This window comes from Ahaetulla prasina, chromosome 3 (assembly GCF_028640845.1).
Source record: "Ahaetulla prasina isolate Xishuangbanna chromosome 3, ASM2864084v1, whole genome shotgun sequence".
Classification (NCBI taxonomy): Eukaryota; Metazoa; Chordata; class Lepidosauria; order Squamata; family Colubridae; genus Ahaetulla; species Ahaetulla prasina.
The window spans coordinates 21177321-21197434 of record NC_080541.1 but is presented as its reverse complement, the minus strand read 5'-3'; the positions used below and the strand labels follow the sequence as shown (position 1 = coordinate 21197434).

General features: G+C 44.6%; 1 protein-coding gene across 2 annotated transcripts in view; it reads left to right on the top strand.

The window, feature by feature from the left end:
- The first annotated feature begins 1611 nt into the window (after positions 1-1611).
- Positions 1612-20114, top strand: part of DEPTOR (DEP domain containing MTOR interacting protein) — a 107343-nt gene continuing 88840 nt past the window's right edge. The window contains exons 1-2 of one of the 2 annotated variants that reach the window (XM_058179210.1): positions 1612-1882; positions 2860-2950. In XM_058179210.1, coding sequence (XP_058035193.1) covers positions 1681-1882; positions 2860-2950 — 293 coding nt within the window. In that variant the 5' untranslated portion in view covers positions 1612-1680. Of the gene's footprint in view, positions 1883-2848; positions 2951-20114 lie in introns of both variants that reach the window. The other variant, XM_058179211.1, reaches the window with a different exon arrangement.

The window sequence follows — 20114 nt, the reverse complement described above, 5'->3', positions numbered from 1 at the left end:
CCAGACTAGAGTACTGTAGGCGAAACACTTTCTCCATCTCGGCTCTTTTCGTTTTGGGAATTTGTAGTAGATTTGTCGTACATGACAGTGAAAATGTTGAACTGAAAATCTTGGGCAAGAAATACCAGGAGATTAACTATACAAAATGCAAAACCTGCAAACAAGCCTCCATATTGATGGTGGCTGTTAATCAAACTTTGAGAATTATCAAGAAAAAAACCTGAAACCTGTTTAAAGCTGCTTTCGAGGGGTGTTCAGCTAGGTAGCAGTGTAGAGATAACTTCTTCAGATTTCAGAAACCTAATCAGGGTCGGATCCCATGCAGGGGTGAAATCCAACAGGTTCTGGAAAACCGGTAGTAAAAATTCTGACTGCCCCCCCCCCATCTAGTCTCTGCCTCCTGAGTTCCAGCTGATGGTGAGGAAATGGGGATTTTGCAGTAACCTTCCCCTGGATTGGGGAGGGAATGGAGATTTTACAGTATCCTTTCCCTGCCACGCCCACCAAGCCACGCCACGCCAAGCCACACCCACAGAACTGGTAGTAAAAAAATTTTGAAACCCACCACTGCTTCTAACCAAAGCACCGCACAGCCCCGACTCTCATACAACAAGCCAAACGGCTCGCTCTTTTGCACCATCCCCTCAGTGATGTATCACCCATCCCGCAGCAACCGGACCGTGCCGGGCGGACGCGCAAGCCAACCCAATGGGAAACGAAGCTCCCGACCAGGAAAAAGGCTTCGTTTTGTATTTTTTTAAATCCCTTTCCTTTTTGCTCCGCAAAAGAACTGCCAGCAGCGGTGCAAGCCCGCCAAGAATAGATCCAAGGAAGCCTCTCTCAGCTCGACCCAGAAATTGGGCCGGCCGGGGGAATCTGTGCGACTTTAAATGGGGAACCGCTCCTAATTGGCGGTGTTTTGTTTTGTTTTTAAATCGATTTCCCTTTGGATCGCTTCCCGGGACTCCAAAACCTCCTCCAGTTTGGGGGGAGGAGGAGGAGGAGGAGGAAGGAGAAGAAGGAGGAGGAGGAGGGAGGAGACGGAAGAAAGAGGAGGAGGAGGGGGAGGGGGAGGAGGAGGGAGGAGGAGGAAGGAGAAGGAAGAAGGAGAAGGAGGAAGAGGAGGAAGGAGAAGGAGGAAGAAGAAGGAGGAGGAGGAGGAAGAAGGAGAAGGAGGAAGGAGAAGGAAGGAGAAGAAGGAGGAGAAGGAGAAGGAGGAGGGAGGAGGAGGAAGGAGAAGGAAGAAGGAGAAGGAGGAAGAGGAGGAAGGAGAAGGAGGAAGAAGAAGGAGGAGGAGGAGGAAGAAGGAGGAGGAGGAAGGAAAAGGAAGAAAGAGGAGAAGAAGGAGGAAGGAGAAGAGGAGGAGGAGGAGGAAGGAGGAGGAGGAGGAAGAAGAAGGAGGAGGAGGAAGGAGAAGGAGAAGAACAGGAAAAACTGAATCCAAGCGGCGAAGGGGAGGGAGGGAGGGAGGCTGGCGCTCCAGAAACGCCTCCTTCCACTCACTTGTCCGCTCCGGCGTTCTGAAGGTGTTGCTAACCGCGCCGCAATTGTTTGCCTGCCCCCCCCCTCCTCCGCCCTCCTCCCCATGCTTCACAGCGCCCCTCCCTCCCCGCCCCCCCGCCCGCCCTCGAGGCGAATCGGCTCCGCCGTGCCACCACCGCCGCCGCCGCTCCTGAGCGCATGCCTTCTTCGGCCCCAGCGAAGCCCCTGGCCGCCGGGCCGGACGGAGGGGGACGCTGCTGGCCAGGCTGCGCTTTGCTGCAACCACGTGTCATTCGGAGCCTGCCTGTCACACAACAACAAGGAAGCCTTCGGGGGAATCTTCTCCTTCTCCTTCTCCGCTTGGATCGCCCTGGGGAAAGCCGCCACTTTCCTGAGCCAGGTGAGTTTCCTCTGGAAAGCAGGGCAGTGGGTAGCTGGGTGGGTGGGTGGATGGATGGATGAGAACCTGGCAGGTTAGGATTCTTCCCTGGGCCACCCAACCCCCGTCGCTTTGCCCAATGTCAGGTTGTCCTTTTCCTTTCTTTTTTTTTTTTGGGGTGGCAAGTGGATCGGGTGGATGGATGTGGGTGGCTGGGAAGCATTGTTTTTGTTTTCCTTTGCAGCGCGGAGGGTGGGGGGGGGCGTGCCTTTGCGCGGCCGAGCTCAAGGGATCCAGAGCTGGGCGCATCGGGAGTGCAGAGGTGGGTGGGTGTGGGTGGTTCCACACTGGCCGCCCGGGTCCGTGGGTGATGGTGGGCGCAGCCCGAGGAAGCGGCATGTCCGAGAGAAGCGCTTACCCCCCCCCCCTTTTTTTTTTTCCTCCCGGGGTCGGTCAGTGGAAGGAAACGGCCGAGAAGCTGCTTAAATGGCAATGATCGCCAGCGAGCGAGCAAAGCCTCGATTCTGCTCCAGGAGGCCGAATGGGGGAAGAATTGGTCATTTAAAAAGCGAAAAAGAAAAAAGGCGCAGAATAGGCTCTAAGGAGGAGGCGGCCGGAGAAGCAAGTTGACAGGGAAGCCCCGCGAGGGTAGGTGGGGATGGGAGACGCAGCCATGTGCCCGGTGCCTTCCAAGCTGACATCAAGGCCGCGTTTGGAAGTCTTTTAAGGTTCCCTTCAAGGACGGGGCTCCTTCCCGATTGCCCAGCGGTGCTTTTTCATCCTTTTGACACCCCTGGCAGCCTAAAGAGGAGCTGGGTTATAGACGGTGAAGGTTGAAGCCGAAAAATCAGAGGCAGAAAGGGAACATCTGCAAGCTTTGGGATGCTGAAAGGTGCATCAGGATTATCTTCAGCACCTTTCATCTCCTTTGTTGTTTGTTTTTTTGTTTGTTTTGTGTGTGTGTGTGTGTGTTTCGTTTCTGGCCAGGCTGGTTGCAGCAATGGAAGAAAATAGCTTGGGCACCCTGCAACAGAGGGCAGCTGAGCTGGAGTGCATGGCAGAGGTTCTTCTGACAGGGGAACAGCTACGGTAAGGATGTTGGCATTTCATATATTAGGATAAAAATTGAAACAGTTAAAAAAAAAAGAATGAAAGAGAATGAATATTAATAAAAATGGAGAAATTAGAACTTGATGGTGAAAGAAGATGTGACTTAGTGAAAGGAGCAAAGGAAATCATGGATAAAATTATTTTTTATAAATAAAAAATAAATAAAATTTTAAAAATTTTAAAAACATATTAAAAATATGTTTTTAAATAAAATTAAAAACATGAATAAAAATTATGAAAAAAGAATATTCTGGCAAAAATTGTAACTAAGTAAAATATATTTGAATATATTGAATTGTATAAGATATGACAGGGCCATTCATAAACTATGTATGTGTGTAGGGGGGGGGGAATTAAAAAATCAATAAAAACTTGTTTAAAAAAAAAAGATGTGGCTTTTCACAAGTACTTTGCCTGAAGGGGGAAGCAAAAGAAACTGGGTTTGACGCCAGATTTCGGGTTTCCGGATGGTTTGCCTCTAATAATTTTCCTTTAAAGGATGAAGGTTACATGGGGAGAGTCTCCTCTTATTTAATTGGCCTCAACAATAACCCTGCAAGGTAGATGAGCCCGAGAGGACATAACTGGCGCAAAGGCACCAGGAGAATTTTTCCTTCATCACTCCCAAGCCACCATGTTATAACAGGACATGGTTGATGCTTCGTCCATTGCTACATAGCAATGCCTGATATTTTCAAGAATGTTCAATATTTTCACATCTCAAGGAGAAAAAGACTGCTCTGAATGGACAAATAGCCAAGGGTAACGAAACACATCCGGTGTTCCCATCATCCTCTAGCAAGACTTGCCTTGCTGGGTAGAGAAGATGGGAATTGTATTCCAGATTATCTGGAAGACGAGCCTTGGATTAAGGTAGTTTTCTGAGAAAAGAGGTTCACCAATCTTCAGAGCCTGCTTTTATTTTAACTTTGTGTTCATTTCCCCAACTGGCAGCAAACAAGGATGAATTCAAAAGAGTGATTGTAGGGTTATCCCAGTGCTGTAATCCATTTTTTTTTCCTACCAGTTCTGTGGGAGTGGCTTGGTGGGCGTGACTTGGTTGGCATGGCAGGAGAAGGATACTGCAAAATCTCCATTCCCACCCCACTCTAGGGGAAGGATACTGCAAATTCCCACCCCACTCCTGGGGTAAGGATATTGCAAAAATCTCCATTCCCACCCCACTCTGAGGCCAGCCAGAAGTGTCATTTGCCAGTTCTCCGAACTACTTAAAATTTCCGCTACTGGTTCTCCGAACTACTCAAAATTTCTGCTACTTCTCCAGAACCTGTCAGAACCTGCTGGATTTCACCCCTAGGTTATCCCTCAATCCGTTCAATGAATCTGTACAAAAGCAGGAGGGTGTGTTTTTACCTGTCTTGCTGTTATGGGATGGCTAAAGTCTGAGAATGAAATGAATGATTTTTTTTTAAAGAAGAAACAATTAAAAACATTTTGTTTGACAACTTACCTTACCACCATCTGCCAGACAACATTTCCTTTTCCAAATACTCAGCTTTGATTCTCAGCTCGGCAAAGTCTGCACTCTCTATACTTCAGGCGTGTAGCTTTCAAAGTCTATTCCAGGGGTGTCAAACTCAAGGCCTGGGGCCTGGATCTGGCCTGCGAGGTGTTTAGATCTGGCCTGTGGACTCTTCCTGGAAACAGTGAAAAACCAACTTAGGCCAGCTGTGCACAACTCTCCCGAGCTCCGTTTTCATTGGCAGAGGGCTGCAGGAGGCCATCGCAGCCAAAAATGGAGCCTTGATGAGTGACATTGAGCTGGACACATCCACCCCGGCCATGCCCCTGGCCACGCCCATCCACGCCCACCCCGAGGTCAAACACAACCCTGATGCGGCCCTCAATGAAATTGAATTTGACACCCCTGGTCTATTCTATTTGACGTGCATTGACTTTCACATGAGGTTTTCAAGGATTGGAGCAAAAATTAAAATGAGCAGGGCTTGAAGCTCCACCTTCCTTGGCACAAGACCACATTTCCCCCTTGGTATCTGTAATTTTGCAATTTTCCATCCCCGTTTCCCTGTCATTTTAATGATGACTGGCGATCCTGGGAATTGCATTGTTTAGCTCTTCTTGAGAGCATCAGCTTGCTGAACGTTGATTGGTAACAAGTTATAGAACCAGCCACCACGTCAAAAAAGAGATTACAGGTAATCCTTGACTATTTCTTCATTGACGGTTTGAAGTTACAATGACACTGGAAAAAAATGACTTATGATTGGTCCTCGCACTTTCGACCATGATTGTCTGATCAAAATTAGGGATCTTGACCACCGGCATGTATTTACGATGGTTGCAGTGTCTCAGGTTCACATGATCACCTTTTGCCACCTTCCCAGCAGGGTCCCAACAAGCAAAGTCGATGGGGGAAGCTGGATTTGCTTTACAACTGCAGTGATTGGCTTAACAACCATGGGAGAAAGTTTGTAAAATTGGGTGTGACTCAATTGCCTTGCGTAGGGATGGAAATTCTGTGCTCAGTTGTGATTGTAAGTCAAGGACTTATATAATGAGGACCCAGAATGTTGGCGGCAAGATGCTGACTCTGTAAACCAGCTTAGAACTTCAACAATGGCACACTTATATAACTGCCATTTGTTGAGCAACAGTGTGATGAAGATAGTGCTTTTATAACAATTTCCTATGGGATGTCCACCGGATAGGATCAGAAGCGGGGAGAGGGTGGCAGAGGTAGGCATCACATACTGTAACAACCGGTTCGCCCAGCACTGGAAAAGTGAGTGCGCATGTGTGCGGCGTCAAAAAACAGGACAATGTGCTTGCGTGCGCCATCCACACGTGCATGCGGCATCAAAAACACAGCAATATAGAATAGGATTGCGCCTGGGTGGGTGGCAGGCCCATCCGCAGATCGCAACTACCTGTTCACTCTATGTTGTGTCCCACTCCTCCGCTGACGGCCAGGTCAGGGAAATCCGAATCAGGCGTGCCTCTGCAGCTCTGCCAAAGTCCTAGCAAAGTTCTCAAGACAGGCAGGAGACCAGAAAGTGACTTCAGCAAGATAAGGTAGACTTTGCCTGACTCAGAGAATGCCAGAAAGCAGATCCTTTATATAGGCCATGGGGTGTGGCTCCATGACTCAGCACTTATCCAGGCCTGCCACTCCCTTCCTTCTGCTGACGCCGCCTATCAATTCTCCTGAAGCGAGGGTCACTCCAGTCTGCAGCTGTTGGTAATTGACCTTCCTCAGGCTCACATGCTGTGGGGGAGGGGTCTAGTTGTTCCGTTTGCCTAGGCATGGAGCCAGGGCTGGGGCCGGGAGGCACTTCTTCTTCTTCGGCCTGTCTGGGCATGGAGCCAGGGCTGGGGCCGGGAGGCACTTCTTCGGCCTGTCTGGGCATGGAGCCAGGGCTGGGGCCGGGAGGCATGCTAGGACATTCCTCAGCGTTCGGAAGCAGATAAGACGGGCCCGGCTGTGGGGAAAGCGGACAAGGCACAACACCCTAATGGGTCCAAACCGGCAGTAGCCGATCACTGAATGGTGGCCATAGTGTGATTGAAGCTCCACCCTGTTTATATGTGCACAACCACACATTTTGGATTCTACTCTCCAAAGGGGAGAATCACATAATAACTGTCATGCAAAAGTATCTCAACTCAGAATGGCTGCTAAAGGAAGCAAAGGTTTCTTGTGGGTAGTCTCTCTGATTGGACCCAATAGGCATGCTCTATTCTATTTTTATTTATTTTTATTTTTATTTATTTTATTTATTTATTTTATTATTTTATTTTATTGTATTTTATATTTATTTTTTATTATCTTATTTTATTTTGTATTTTATTTTTTATTTAGTTTTAATATTTTATTTATTTTAATTTTTTAAAATCTTATTTTATTTATCTTTATTTTATTTTATTTTATTTTATTTTATTATTCAATCATTTATTTTATTTAAAGCTTTCCAGGATGAGGTGAGATTAAAATCCGGGAGGGGGTTCCACGAGCTGTCGGTGTAAAAGAATTTTAATTATAGAGTGAAATTGCAACCCATGTAGAATTTACAAAGCCTTCATTAGTGCCAGCAGCAAAGTTAAGAAACCAAGTAAGAGGAACTGAAATATAAACATTTTATGATAAGTAAAACATGTGAACTACTGTTGTCATATCAAATAGAGAAGATTTTTGATTTTTTTCTTTCCTTTCTGCTTGCTTGCTATCCTGTGGTGCTCACTTGTTGTAGGATGTCAGGCACAAGTACTTAAAGAGGCTGAAACAGTCAAGCATTGTGAGGCCCTGTTATTTATTTATTTATTTGTTTGCTTACTTATTTGCATGCCCTTACTTTTCTGCCCCCGTACCCCAGATGGTTTACAAATCATACTTTTAAAAACAGAACCAACCAAACCATTCCAAAATATAAAAGGTTAATTCTTAGACTTGGTCTCTTTGAGGACAGGTTGGTAACAGGGGTGGGTTCAAAATGTTAGCAAAATTTTGCTGGGTGGGCATGGCCATGGTGGGCATGGCCTAGTCGGCCTTCTGCACCATGGTGGGGGAGGGCGATTTTGCCCTCCCCAGGCTCCAGAGGCTTCCCTCGAGCCTCCGGGAAGGCGAAAACAGACTCCCCAGGCCCTCTGGAGGCTGGAAATGGGCCTGTTTTTCACCTTCTCTGAGCTTCCTCATCGCCCTGCACTTACCTGCATCCAAAACATTATATGATTATAATGGATCCTACAGTTTCTATTGTATGTAATAACAGTTGTATGACAAGGCACCCATGTGACCGACCTGATTTTACGGCATTTTTTGTAACGGTCATTAAGCAAACCCATCATCTGCAATGAGACTTTTTTTTCAGAAATCGGAAGTAAATGCCATAAATCTGTCAATCACAGCCATGTGACCGTAGAAGACTACAAACACCTATTAATGTAGGCTGGTTGCCAAAATGTGATCACATGTTCTTGGGGGGAGGGCGGAAGCAGCCATTGTAACTTTGAATTTGGGTCCTAAGTACCCTTTGGGAAAGGGGTTCATTGGAATTTCAAACAGTCACTAAGCCAAGGGAAGTCAACCTTTTTATACCTACCGCCCACTTTTGCATCTCTGTTAGTAGTAACATTTTCTAACCACCCCTGGTTCCACAGTAATGCGCCATGTATCGTCGTCTGTGCATGCCTCTCACGCATCGTGGATTGGGTTTGGGGGGGGCGCCGGCTACCAGCTCTGCTTGTCTGTTACAGCTGGGTGTTGTGGGGGGGATGCACGAGCTCTTCTGGGACGAGGCTCTTTTGTTTGCGGTTGCACTATAGCGCCATTTAGTTTTACTTACGTAATGTGAACTAACTTTATGCACGGGCGATACAAATAGTGTATTTTCAGAAATTTAAATTGTCACGGGGAATTTTATGAAAACCTAATGAAAATGTTTTTAAACAATGCTATGATTTTTTTTTAAAAAAAGTCAATTAAATTAAGAAAAAGGAAAGTGCTTCAGTATCAGACAAAACCCCTACCGCCCACCATGAAAGCTGGAACGCCCACTAGTGGGCGGTAGGGGCCAGGTTGACTACCACTGCACTAAGCAATCGTTGAAAGTCGAGAACTATGTGTATTTACCTGGAGTCAAACAATTCTACCTGGAGGAGTGAGTCCTTGAAATATCTTTATTAATGGATTGCTTTTATCTGAGTAAATGTTAAGGAATGGTGTAAGTAATAGCTACTCTGCTGTAATTTCAGCCAGCTTCTCTAACAAGCCACCGTGGGAATTCTTGGGAAGTGTAATCCAGCACACTTGGGAGGCCCTTAATGAGAAAAGTTAAATCTACCACACTCTGGTTCAAACTTGACAACGTTCAAATGTGTGGACTTCAACTCAAAAAAAGAACAACACAATTCTAGGCTGCATAAACAGAGGGATAGAATCAAGATCACATGAAGTGTTAATACCAGTTTATCATGCCTTGGTAAGGCCACACTTGGAATACTGCATTCAGTTTTGGTCGCCACGATTTGAAAAAGATATGGAGACTCTAGAAAGAGTGCAGAGAAGAGCAGCAAAGATGATTAGGGGACTGGAGGTTAAAACATATGAAGAATGGCTGCAGGAACTGGGTATGTCTAGTTTAAAGAAAAGAAGGACTAGGCGAGACATGAGAGCAGTGTTCCAATATCTCAGGGGTTGCCACAAAGAAGAGGGAGTCAAACTTATTCTCCAAAAAGCACCTGAGGGCAGGACAAGAAGCAATGGGTGGAAACTAATCAAGGAGAGGTGCAACTTAGAACTAAGGAGAAATTTCCTGACAGTTAGAACAATCAATCAGTGGAACAACTTGCCTCCAGAAGTTGTAAATGCTCCAACACTGGAAGTTTATAAGAAGATGTTGGATAACTATTTGTCTGAAGTGATGTAGGGTTTCCTGCCTAGGCAGGGGGTTGGACTAGAAGATCTCCAAGGTCCCTTCCAACTCTGTTATTCTATTCTATTCTATTCTATTCTATTCTATTCTATTCTATTCTATTCTATTCATGCTGACTGAGGAATTCTGGGGGCTGAAGTCCACACACCTTAAAATTGCCAAGTTTGAAAAACGTTGGTCAACATCTTCAGTGTAAGAGTACGAAAGAGTCAGTTATGTCTGCTGTCTGCAGATGAATAACACGGGAGTGAAATGTCTACCCACGTATGTCTTATTTGCAATGGATATCAGCACTGTTGTGAGCCAGGTCTGGTTTTTGCTTTGTAAGGGTTGTGTGTGATGTTTGCAGAGATCTCTGGATTGTTGCTCCTCTGCTAGAGGACTCTGCCTTTCCAAAGCAGTGTGGATTAATGGTCCTTTGATCTTATCTCCCTGTGTCCGTAGGAGCTCCCCTAATTTCATTTTATGGTCAACAAATGTGGTTTTTCCAGATCTTCCAGATCTTCCTCAAGCTATCCTGCATGTTTATCAGATGGCTAAAGCACACATTCCATTTCTCCTGGCTCCTCTCAAAGATTAGAGAGGCCCATTGATTTGGTCGCCTAATGGAGCGCCAACTGAGTGTTGACATGGCAGATTGCCACAATGGCTGTTGCATGCTTGGTTGCACCAAACTGGTTTGGTTGTACCAAAGTGAGGATTGAGCAGGTGACACCAACTGAGCTGCAAGGAGGCAGGAGCAGAAGTTACTGCGATGTGCCAAAGCCAGAGACAGTACCTTGAACTGGCAAATAATGTTTAGATCACAAGAACAAAGCAGAGGATTTTATGAGTCGCTTTACCCAGTCAACAGTGCCAAAGCACTGGTGTGTGACACCACATTTTCCCACTCCAGCAGCACATGATTGCACAGATAAGGCCCCAGAGGCAAATAATGGCATCATCATGAATGCATGAGAAGGAGACTCGGTAGCTTAAAATAACAACATGCTTTAGAAGTCACATTTTTGCTGTGGAACATTCTTCCTTTTTTTTTCTCCTTCTCCTTGAGAGCAGCAATGCATGAGGGCATAGTTGACAGAGGGCAAGACAGGTAGGAGCAGGAGGGAGATGCAGGTGTAGCCAAGACACAAAGGGGAGAAGCTTGCTGAGCACATACACTCTCTGGCAAAGGGACAGAAAGAGAATAAACCTGTGTCCAGGGGTGGGCTTCAAAAATTTTAGCAAGGGATTCTCTGTCTGGTTGCTGGGTGGGCATGGCCATGGTGGGCGTGGCCTAGTCAGCCTCCTGTATCACGGCGGAGGGGGCATTTTTGCCCTCCCCAGACTCCGGAGGCTTTCCTTGGGCCTCCGGGAGGTCAAAAACGGCCTCCCCAGGCTCTGGAGGCCCTCTGGAAGCCAGAAACAGGCCCATTTCCAGCCTTCCGGAACTTCCAGTAGGCCTGTTTTTCACCCTCCCCGAGCCTCCACGCACGCCCTTTACTTACCTGCATCCAAAACAGGACGCATGGGGACTCCTGGGAGGCGCAGGGTGGGGTGGATGGGACCAGCCAGGAATGGGATTTGGGTGGAACCTTAGCTAGAGGTTCTCCAAAACCCCTGAGAACGCCCAGCAACCCATCCCTGCCTGTGCAGCAGGCTGCAGAGGGGAGGATGGTCTGAACTGCAGGGCCATTGCTGTCCATGGCTATGTGAGGCACGAAGAATGCAGCCAATCAAATAAGAGAAGCTGTGTATTTGGGTGTATCAAGCTCATTTAAAGTTGGAATTGAATATTCCAATCACTTTTCTTCACATAAAGGAAGATAGAAATAACCTAGAAGAAAAATTGGATAAACAGGGTCCTGGAAAAGTGGAAAGCATAGGAAAGAAACTCAAAAAGAATTTTGTCTTGATTGTGGTGGAGCAGAAAGAAACTCTGAAAGGACTTCAAGATTCTAATACAAGAGGATATTTTTAGCTCAGGGTTGAATTGTGGGGCCCTTGGTGCTCTCTGGACTTGGTGGTTTTCTTGCAGGCATTTCATTACCTAACTAGGTAACATCATCAGTGCTAGAAGGGAGTGGGGTTTTTTCTCAGAGTTTGAAGGCATGTGAAAACTCCGTAATTGCAGAACACATGGACAGACTTCACCATAGATTCAACTGGGAAACAGTGAGCATCCTAGATCAGGGGTCTCCAACCGTGGCCACTTTAAGACTTGTGGACTTCAATTCCCAGAATTCCTCAGCCAGCTTTGCTGGTTGAGGAATTCTGGGAGTTGAAGTCCACAAGTCTTAAAGTGACCAAGGTTGGAGACCCGTGTCATAGATAAGTCCAAAAACACTAGAGAATTCCTGAAAACCTAGAACTCTGATAAACTATCCATCAACAGGCACATAGAGATAATAACGTCTACATGCCATTCAAAAGAGACAATAAAAAAGCTAGAAGATTACTGCACCTCTGATCAGCAATCGATACCCAGATAAGCAGAGATAAATAACCAAGTAGCAAACAATTAACTCAGTAAACAACAGCCTAATCAAGGAACTAACCAGAACACTCCCACAACAATGACAGGGTAAGCTACTTGTACATAAACAGAGAAAAACCCCATTCCCTTTTAGCACTGATGATGTTACCTAGTTGGGTAATCAAATGTCTGCAAGAAAACAACTAAACTCAGAGACCACCAAGAACCCTATATTTCAATATTCTGTTATTATACACTTCAATAATAAGAGATCATTCCTGTAACCCACAGGATGTCCGTTTTTCGACCCAGGCTACCTTGAAGAGCTGACACACTCAGTGAACATTAAGAAAAGCTTTGCTAGTTTTCTCAGTTATGTTTTTTTTTTAGCTCAGTTCTATAATAACTGAATAGTCTCTTGGACATGTGGCTGGGAACCCTAACACTCTTCTCCTGTGAAAAACCAAACCCAGCAACAACATAAATTATTGTTTGTTGAGTTGTTGTTAGTTGCAAAGTTGTGTCCGACCCATTGCGACTCCATGGACAACGTTCCTCCAGGCCTTCCTGTCCTCTACCATCCTCTGGAGTCCATTTAAATTCATGCCTACTGCTTCAGTGACTCCATCCAGCCACCTCGTTCTCTGTCGTCCCGTTCTTCTTTTGCCCTCAATCTTTCCCAGCATTCGGCTTTTCTCCAGTGAGTCCTTCCTTCTCATTAGGTGGCCAAAGTATTTGAGTTTCATCTTAAGGATCTGGCCTTCCAAAGAGCAGTCAGGGTTGATCTCCTCTAGGACTGACCGGTTTGATCGCCTTGCAGTCCAAAGGACTCGCAGGAGTCTTTTCCAGCACCACAGTTCAAAGGCCTCAATTCTTTGGTGCTCAGCCTTCTTTATGGTGCAACTTTCACAGCCATAAATTATTGCTTAAGGTTGTACAAAACGTTTCAAACTCACAACTTTTGCTCTTTCAAGTGTTCCAAACTTGAAACAAAACTCCTGGTGTTTCTAAGAGTTTTGTCCAAGTTGCAACAGAACGTTTATTCCTTTCTTCCAGCAGCATTTTGACTGTCATGGTCGTCATAGCAAAGAATCTCAGCGTTCTAACCTTGAATTAGGCTGTTTTGACTGTTTTGTGCTCAGAACAAAATGTTATTTCAGAACCAAGAGATGGTTTTCAAGTCAGAATAAAGCATTGAACCATTTCATGTTTTCTCTTAATAGACATGGCCAGTTCAGGTTGTTCTGACAGGACGTTTCGCGTGTTGGCTGTGTGATCACAGCTCAAACCAAAACAAGTTTCTCCTTACATGATTACTCCTAAGGCTTTGATCTGTATGGAAGGTAGCAAATGACCAGAAAGTTTGGAAATGAGAAAGAAAAAGCTGGGATAAAAAAAGCAAAAAAAGAACTGAAAAATGGAAAACTTCTCCAAGAGAAGACAATCAGCATAGGACAGGTACAATGGCAATAAAGTTGACTGTTTTTCACACTTATGACCATTGCAGCATCCCCATGGTCACTTGATCAAAATTCAGACGCTTGGCATGCTGATTCATATTTATGATAGTTGCAGTCTTCTGGGGTCATGTGATCACCTTTTGCGACCTTCTGACAAAGTCAATGGGGAAGCCAGATTCACTTAACAACCGTGTCACTAACTTAACTGCACTGATTCACTTAATAACTGTGGCAAGAAAGGTCACCAAACTCACTTAATTATTATTATTATTATTATTATTATTTATTGAATTTCTAGACCGCCCTTCTCCCGAAGGACTCAGGGCGGTGTACAGCCAGGCTAAAAACATACACAATATACAATATTAAAAAACTAAATTAAGAAACTTATTACACAATTGGCCGAGAAATTAAAATAATTAAAATCTAAAAACCCCAATTTAAAATATAAATAGAATTTAAAATTTAAAAACTAAGCAATTTAAAAAGTTTAAGCTAGCCCCGCGCGAATAAATAAATATGTTTTCAATTCGCGGCGAAAGGTCCGAAGGTCAGGTATTTGGCGTAAACCCGGGGGAAGTTCATTCCAAAGAGTAGGAGCCCCCACAGAGAAGGATCTTCCCCTGGGGGCCGCCAGCCGACATTGTTTGGCGGACGGCACCCTGAGAAGTCCCTCTCTGTGAGAGCGTACGGGACAGTGGGAGGCATGAGGTAACAGCAGGCGGTCCCGTAAGTACCCAGGTCCCAATAATAAATGTCTCGCTTAGTAACAGAAATGTTGGGCTTAGTTGTGATCGTAAGTTGAAGACTACTGGTATAAACTTAATCAAAATGATAGGTCTCTCAATGTGAAATCAATCTTTGAATAAAGAGTCTGAGGTTATAGAATAAAATACAGAATAACAGAGTTGGAAGGTCTTCTACTCCAACCCTGTGCTTAGGCAGGAAACCCTATACCATTTCAGACAAACGGTTGTCCAATTTCTTCTTGAAAACCTCCAGTGTTGGAGCACCCACAACTTCTGGAGGCTCTCCACTCCTCTGAAAACAACAAAATGCCTTATCCCACCAGACTTGAAATCCTAGGTTTAGAAAACTTAGAACTCCGCCGCCTTCGACAAGACCTAAGTTTAACCCATAGAATCATCTATTGTAATGTCCTTCCTGTTAAAGACTACTTCAGCTTCAGTTGCAATAATACAAGAGCACACAATAGATTTAAACTTAATGTTAACCGCTTCAATATAGATTGCAGAAAATATGACTTCTGTAACAGAGTTATCAGTGCTTGGAACACATTACCTGACTCTGTGGTCTCTTCTCATAATCCCAAAAGCTTTAACCAAAAACTATCTACTATTGACCTCACCCCATTCCTAAAAGGACTATAAGGGGCGTGCATAAGAGCACAAACGTGCCTACCGTTCCTGTCCTATTGTTTTTTCTTATATATATATGCTTATACTTCCTTATATTTCCTCATATATATGTTTATATACTATATAATCATTTTGTGTGATGCTTGTATATATTGTTGTGACAAATAAATAAAATAAATAAACAAGTTGTTCCACTGATTAATTGTTCCAACTATCAGGAAGTTTCTCCTTAGTTCTAAATTGCTTCTCTCCTTGATTAGTTTCCATCCATTGCTTCTTGTCCTGCCTTCAGGTGCTTTGGAGAATAGGTTGACCCCCGACTCCCTCTTCTTTGTGGCAGCCCCTTAGATATTGGAACGCTGCTATCATGTCACCCCCTAAAAATCGTTTTCTTTTTTAATTAACTACAGTCTTGGAGTGGGGGAATCCGATCACGCATGTTACAGGAACGTTGTATGTAGTGGGATGGAGATTATAAAGTCCCAGTCCAGAATGCATACACCCACCTAGATTTCAATTGATTTTAAAGACGAAAAGGAAAGTATTCTGGGATTCAGAAACTGTCAGCCCTTCAACGTAGACCAGACTAGAAACCAAAGTAATGCGTGCTAATGCTATTTTTATTATAAAGTTACGGTAACAGAATCTTTACTGTAGGTAAAGGGACGTGGTGGCTCAGTGGGTAAGATGCTGACCTTTTTGATCAAAAGGTCGGTGTCCAGAGCTATGGATATGTTGGCTTCCAAAGCTGAGAGTCGGAAGTTCAGCAGTTCACATCCCTAGTGCCGCATAATGGGGTGAGCTCCCATTACTTGTCCCAGCTCCTGCCAACCTAGCAGTTCGAAAGCACATAAAAAATGCAAGTAGAAAAATAGGGACCACCTTTGGTGGGAAGGTAACAGAGTTCCGTGCGTCTTTGGTGTTGAGTCATGCCATCCACATGACCACGGAGGTGTCTTCGGACAGCGCTGGCTCTTTGGTTTTGAAACGGAGATGAGCACCGCCCCCTAGAGTCAAGAACGACTAGCACATATGTGTAGGGGAACCTTTACCTTTAACAGAATCTTGCGAGACTGAATGTGTTTCCCCCCCCCCCCATTTATTTTCATGAAAACTAGAGAGGGTCTTTCCTGATACATTATTTTTCTCAGGTTATAATTCTGACCCAGGTAAACAGATTTCTTTGATCAGGCTTCGGTTGTGGCTCCTGAGTTTCTCAAAATTATTCCTTCCTCTGCTCATTATAGAAATGGCTGAAGGACCGTGTTTAATCGAATTATATAAAGTAAGAACCGAATTGAGGATAGAAATTTGAAAGCCGTTCTTAAAAGGCAAGGAGTTGGGTTGTTGGGTTTTTTGGGGGTTTTTTTTTTGAGCTTCTCTCAGTCTTTCCTGCGTGAGTTTTTCTTCTTCTTTCAAGTTGGCTTATTTCAAAGTATAGAGATAAAGCTTTAGGCAATATTACGGGCTGCTGTTCTTTGCAAAAACTGTCATCTTGAAGTTTTGCTCCCTCTTCAGTGAATTCCTGCATAAGTTATTTGACAGTAGCGAGCTTATAAAGACAAGGGAGAAATTGCACAATGAGGGGAAAATGGGAGACGCTCTGATTTTTTGTTTTTTGTTTGGAAATATAGCAATAGCACTTAGACTTACATACTGCTTCACAGTGCTTTACAACCCTCTCTAAGCGGTTTTCAGAGTCAGCATCTTTGCCCCCAACAATCTGAGTCCTCATTTTACTGACTACAGAAGGATGGAAGGCTGTGTCAACCTTGAGCCCGGTGAGATTTGAACTGCCAAATTGCAGGCAGCTGGCAGGCGGCAGAAGTAGCCTGCAGTGCAGTGGTGGGTTTCAAATTTTTTTACCACCAGTTCTGTAGGTGTGGCTTGGTGGGTGTGGCATGGCTTGATGGGCGTGGCATGGGAAGGATACTGTAAAATCTCCATTCCCACCCAACTCCAGGGAAAGAATACTGTAAAATCTCCATTGCCTCCCCAATCCAGGGGAAGGTTATTGCAATATCCCTATTTCCTCCTAATCAGCTGGGACTTGGGAGGCAGAGAATAGATGGGGGCGGGGCCAGTCAGAATTTTTACTACCGGTTCTCCAAACTACTCAAAATTTCCACTACCGGTTCTCCAGAACTGGTCAGAACTGCTGAAACCCACCTCTGCTCCAGTGGTACATGTGCCACCTCGACTCTTAATATATTAGACAAAACATGCTAATCATCCATTAAAATCCATTACAAACAATTGATTATCTTTTCCATAATTAATAAATCTATGCTATTATATTAGTACTTAATGAACCATTCACAGTGAGAACAACTGATCAGCGGAACAGCTTGCCTTCAGAAGTTGTGGGTGCTCCCATCACTGGAGGCTTTTAAGAAGAGCCTGGACAGCCACTTGTCTGTAATAGTGCATGGTCTCCTGCTTGAGCAGGGGATTGGACTAGAATAGAATAGAATAGAATAGAATAGAATTTTATTGGCCAAGTGTGATTGGACACACAAGGAATTTGTCTTGGTGCATATGCTCTCAGTGTACATAAAAGAAAAGAAAAGATATGTTCATCAAGGTACAACATTTACAACACAATTGATGGTCAATGTATCAATATAAATCATAAGGATTGCCAGCAACAAGTTATAGACATAGACATAGAAGGCCTCCAAGGTCCCTTCCAGCTCTATTTGGATTGGTTGATCCTAATGTATACTCTGAGCATAAATAGTCCAGGTCACAAGATCAGAATTCAACAAAGTCTAGAATATCCCATCTCACATCTAGTTTCCTACAGCAGTTGCTAGAGGTGAGAGCCACAACAGAGCCAACAGTGCTCAGCTTGGTTTGTCTGCCTCTATTTTAGAGTCCCACAATGGAGTCTGTGTGTGTGTGTGTGTGTGTGTATACCATGGGTGTCAAACTCAAGGTCCATGAGCTGGATCCGGTCCGCAGGGTGCTTAGATCTGGCCCACAGGGCCAGCCTAGAAAGAGCGAAGGACTGGCCCAAAGTGCCTCTTCCAGGGAAAACGGAGCTCGGGAGGACTGCACACCAGTAGTGGGATTCAAATCCCGGCACTACTGGTTTGCTATTGGGAGTGTGTGGCATTTCTGCACATGCGCCGAACGTTTTTAATGATGTCTGGGCAGATGGGTGGAGCCTCCTGCCACCGCTACCGGTTCACCCGAATTGGGGCGAACCGGTAGCAACCCACTTCTGCCGCACACCTACCCTGGCCATGCCCTTCCCAGCCTCCCCCCGAGGTCAAGCACAACCCTAATGTGGCCCTCAATGAAATTGAGTTTGATACCCCTGATGGTATATACGTATGTATATAATGGTAATTCTTGACTTATGATTGTAATGGAGCCTGTCCATTATGTGTCATCTCCTGACCAGGCTTATTTTATGACCTATTTTTACGGTGATCATTAATGAAACCACAATGGTTAAGTGAACACCGCAGTTGTTAAGCAAACCCATTGTTTGCTGTGGGGTGGTTTTGCTGAAAACCAGAAGTAAATGCCAGTTTTCAGCAAAAAAAATTGTAAATTGCAGGTTATGTGAGTCAGTGGGTGGGTTGCTCCCGGTTCTGTCCGGTTCTTTAGAACCGGTAGTAAAAGTGGTGGGAGGCTCTGCCCACCCACCCGGACGTCATCATTGACGATCTGTGCATGCGCAGGAGCGTGCGTGTGCGAGCATTCCCATTGCGGACCGGTAGTAAAGATAAGGAGAACCCAACCCTGATGTGAGTGTAGGATATTGCAAAGCAGAAAGGTTACTGAGCGCCCGAAAAGAGGTCACATGGCTGGGGGCAACAGCATTCAGAACTTCAAAACCAGGTCATAAGGGGAGGTGTGACGAGTTGCTAAGTGACCGGTAGTAAGTAAAGGACTACCTGTAGTTGCTAGCCGAGTCTGAAATGTATGGAATAGCACCTCAGAGAGAAAGCTTGGCATATGGCATTTTCACTCTGCATCCTCTCAAACCTGGAGAAACAGTCCTTAGGAAGTTTCTAAATAAATTTCCATGTGGAGGAAGGAAAGAGTGATGTATTGCTTACATATTTATCACTTTTGGCATATTGTTCTCCTGTATCACAATCCTAAACACTAAAAGGACTTCCTCAAAGGTTATCAGGTCCACGGATCTGGCAAACCAACACTACTGCTTCCTGAAAGTAAATTCAATTATTTCAGTATGATTTATGTCCCAAGATCTAATATTGTTTGTTAAGCTGTGCTGTTCAAAAATAAAGTTGCCTCATTTCCTTCTCTGTTTTCCTTCAGCGCAGCTTAATTATGCAGCTTAAGCCAATGCAGAAATGTCATGATTCTTTAAAAACTGTGCAAAGGAGTACAGATAGTCCTTGACTTACAACAGTTTCTTTAGTGACCATTCAAAGTTACCACGATACTGAAAAAAAGTGACTTGTGACCATTTTTTCACGCTTATGACCGTTGTAGCCACCCCATGGTCATTCGATCAACATTCAGGTGCTTGGCAACTGACTCATTTATGACGGCTGCAGTGTCCATGTGATCCCCTTTTGCGACCTTCTGACAAACAAAGTCAATGGAGAAGGCAGGTTCACTTAACAATCGTGTTACTAACTAAACAACTGCACTGATTCATTTGACAACCGTGGCAAGAAAACTCATAAAATGAGGCCAAACTCACTTAACTGTAAATGTGAAAATATTTACAGACCCCCTCATATCCTGGACATAAACTGTTTCAACTCTGGGGCCTCTGGTGGCTCAGCAGACTAAGTCTGTCTGTTATTAACACAGCTGCTTGCAATTACTGCAAGTTCAAGTCCCACCAGGCCCAAGGTTGACTCAGCCTTCCATCCTTTATAAGGTAGGTAAAATGAGGACCCAGATTGTTGGGGGGGCAATAAGTTGACTTTGTATGTAATATACAAATGGATGAAGACTATTGCTTAACACAGTGTAAGCCGCCCTGAGTCTTCAGAGAAGGGCGGGATATAAATTAAAAACAAAAAAACTCCTACCCTCAAAGCGACTCTATAGAGCAGTGCACACCAGAACAACTAGACACAAGAACAGTTTTTCCCGAATGCATCACTCTGCTAATCAAATAATCCCCTCAATACTGTCAAACTATTTACTAAATCTGCACTACTATTAATCTTCTCATCATTCCCACCACCCATCTCCTTCCACTTATGACTGTATGACTGTAACTTTGCTGCTTGTAACTTTACGATTTATATTGATATTGGTTGTTTCCTGATTGCTTATTTGTACCCTATGACTACCATTAAGTGTTGTACCTTATGATTCTTAATGAAGGTATTTTTTCTTTTATGTATGCTGAGAACGTATGCACCGAGACAAATTCCTTATGTGTCCAATCACACTTGGCCAATAAAAATTTATATTCTATTCTATTCTATTCTATTC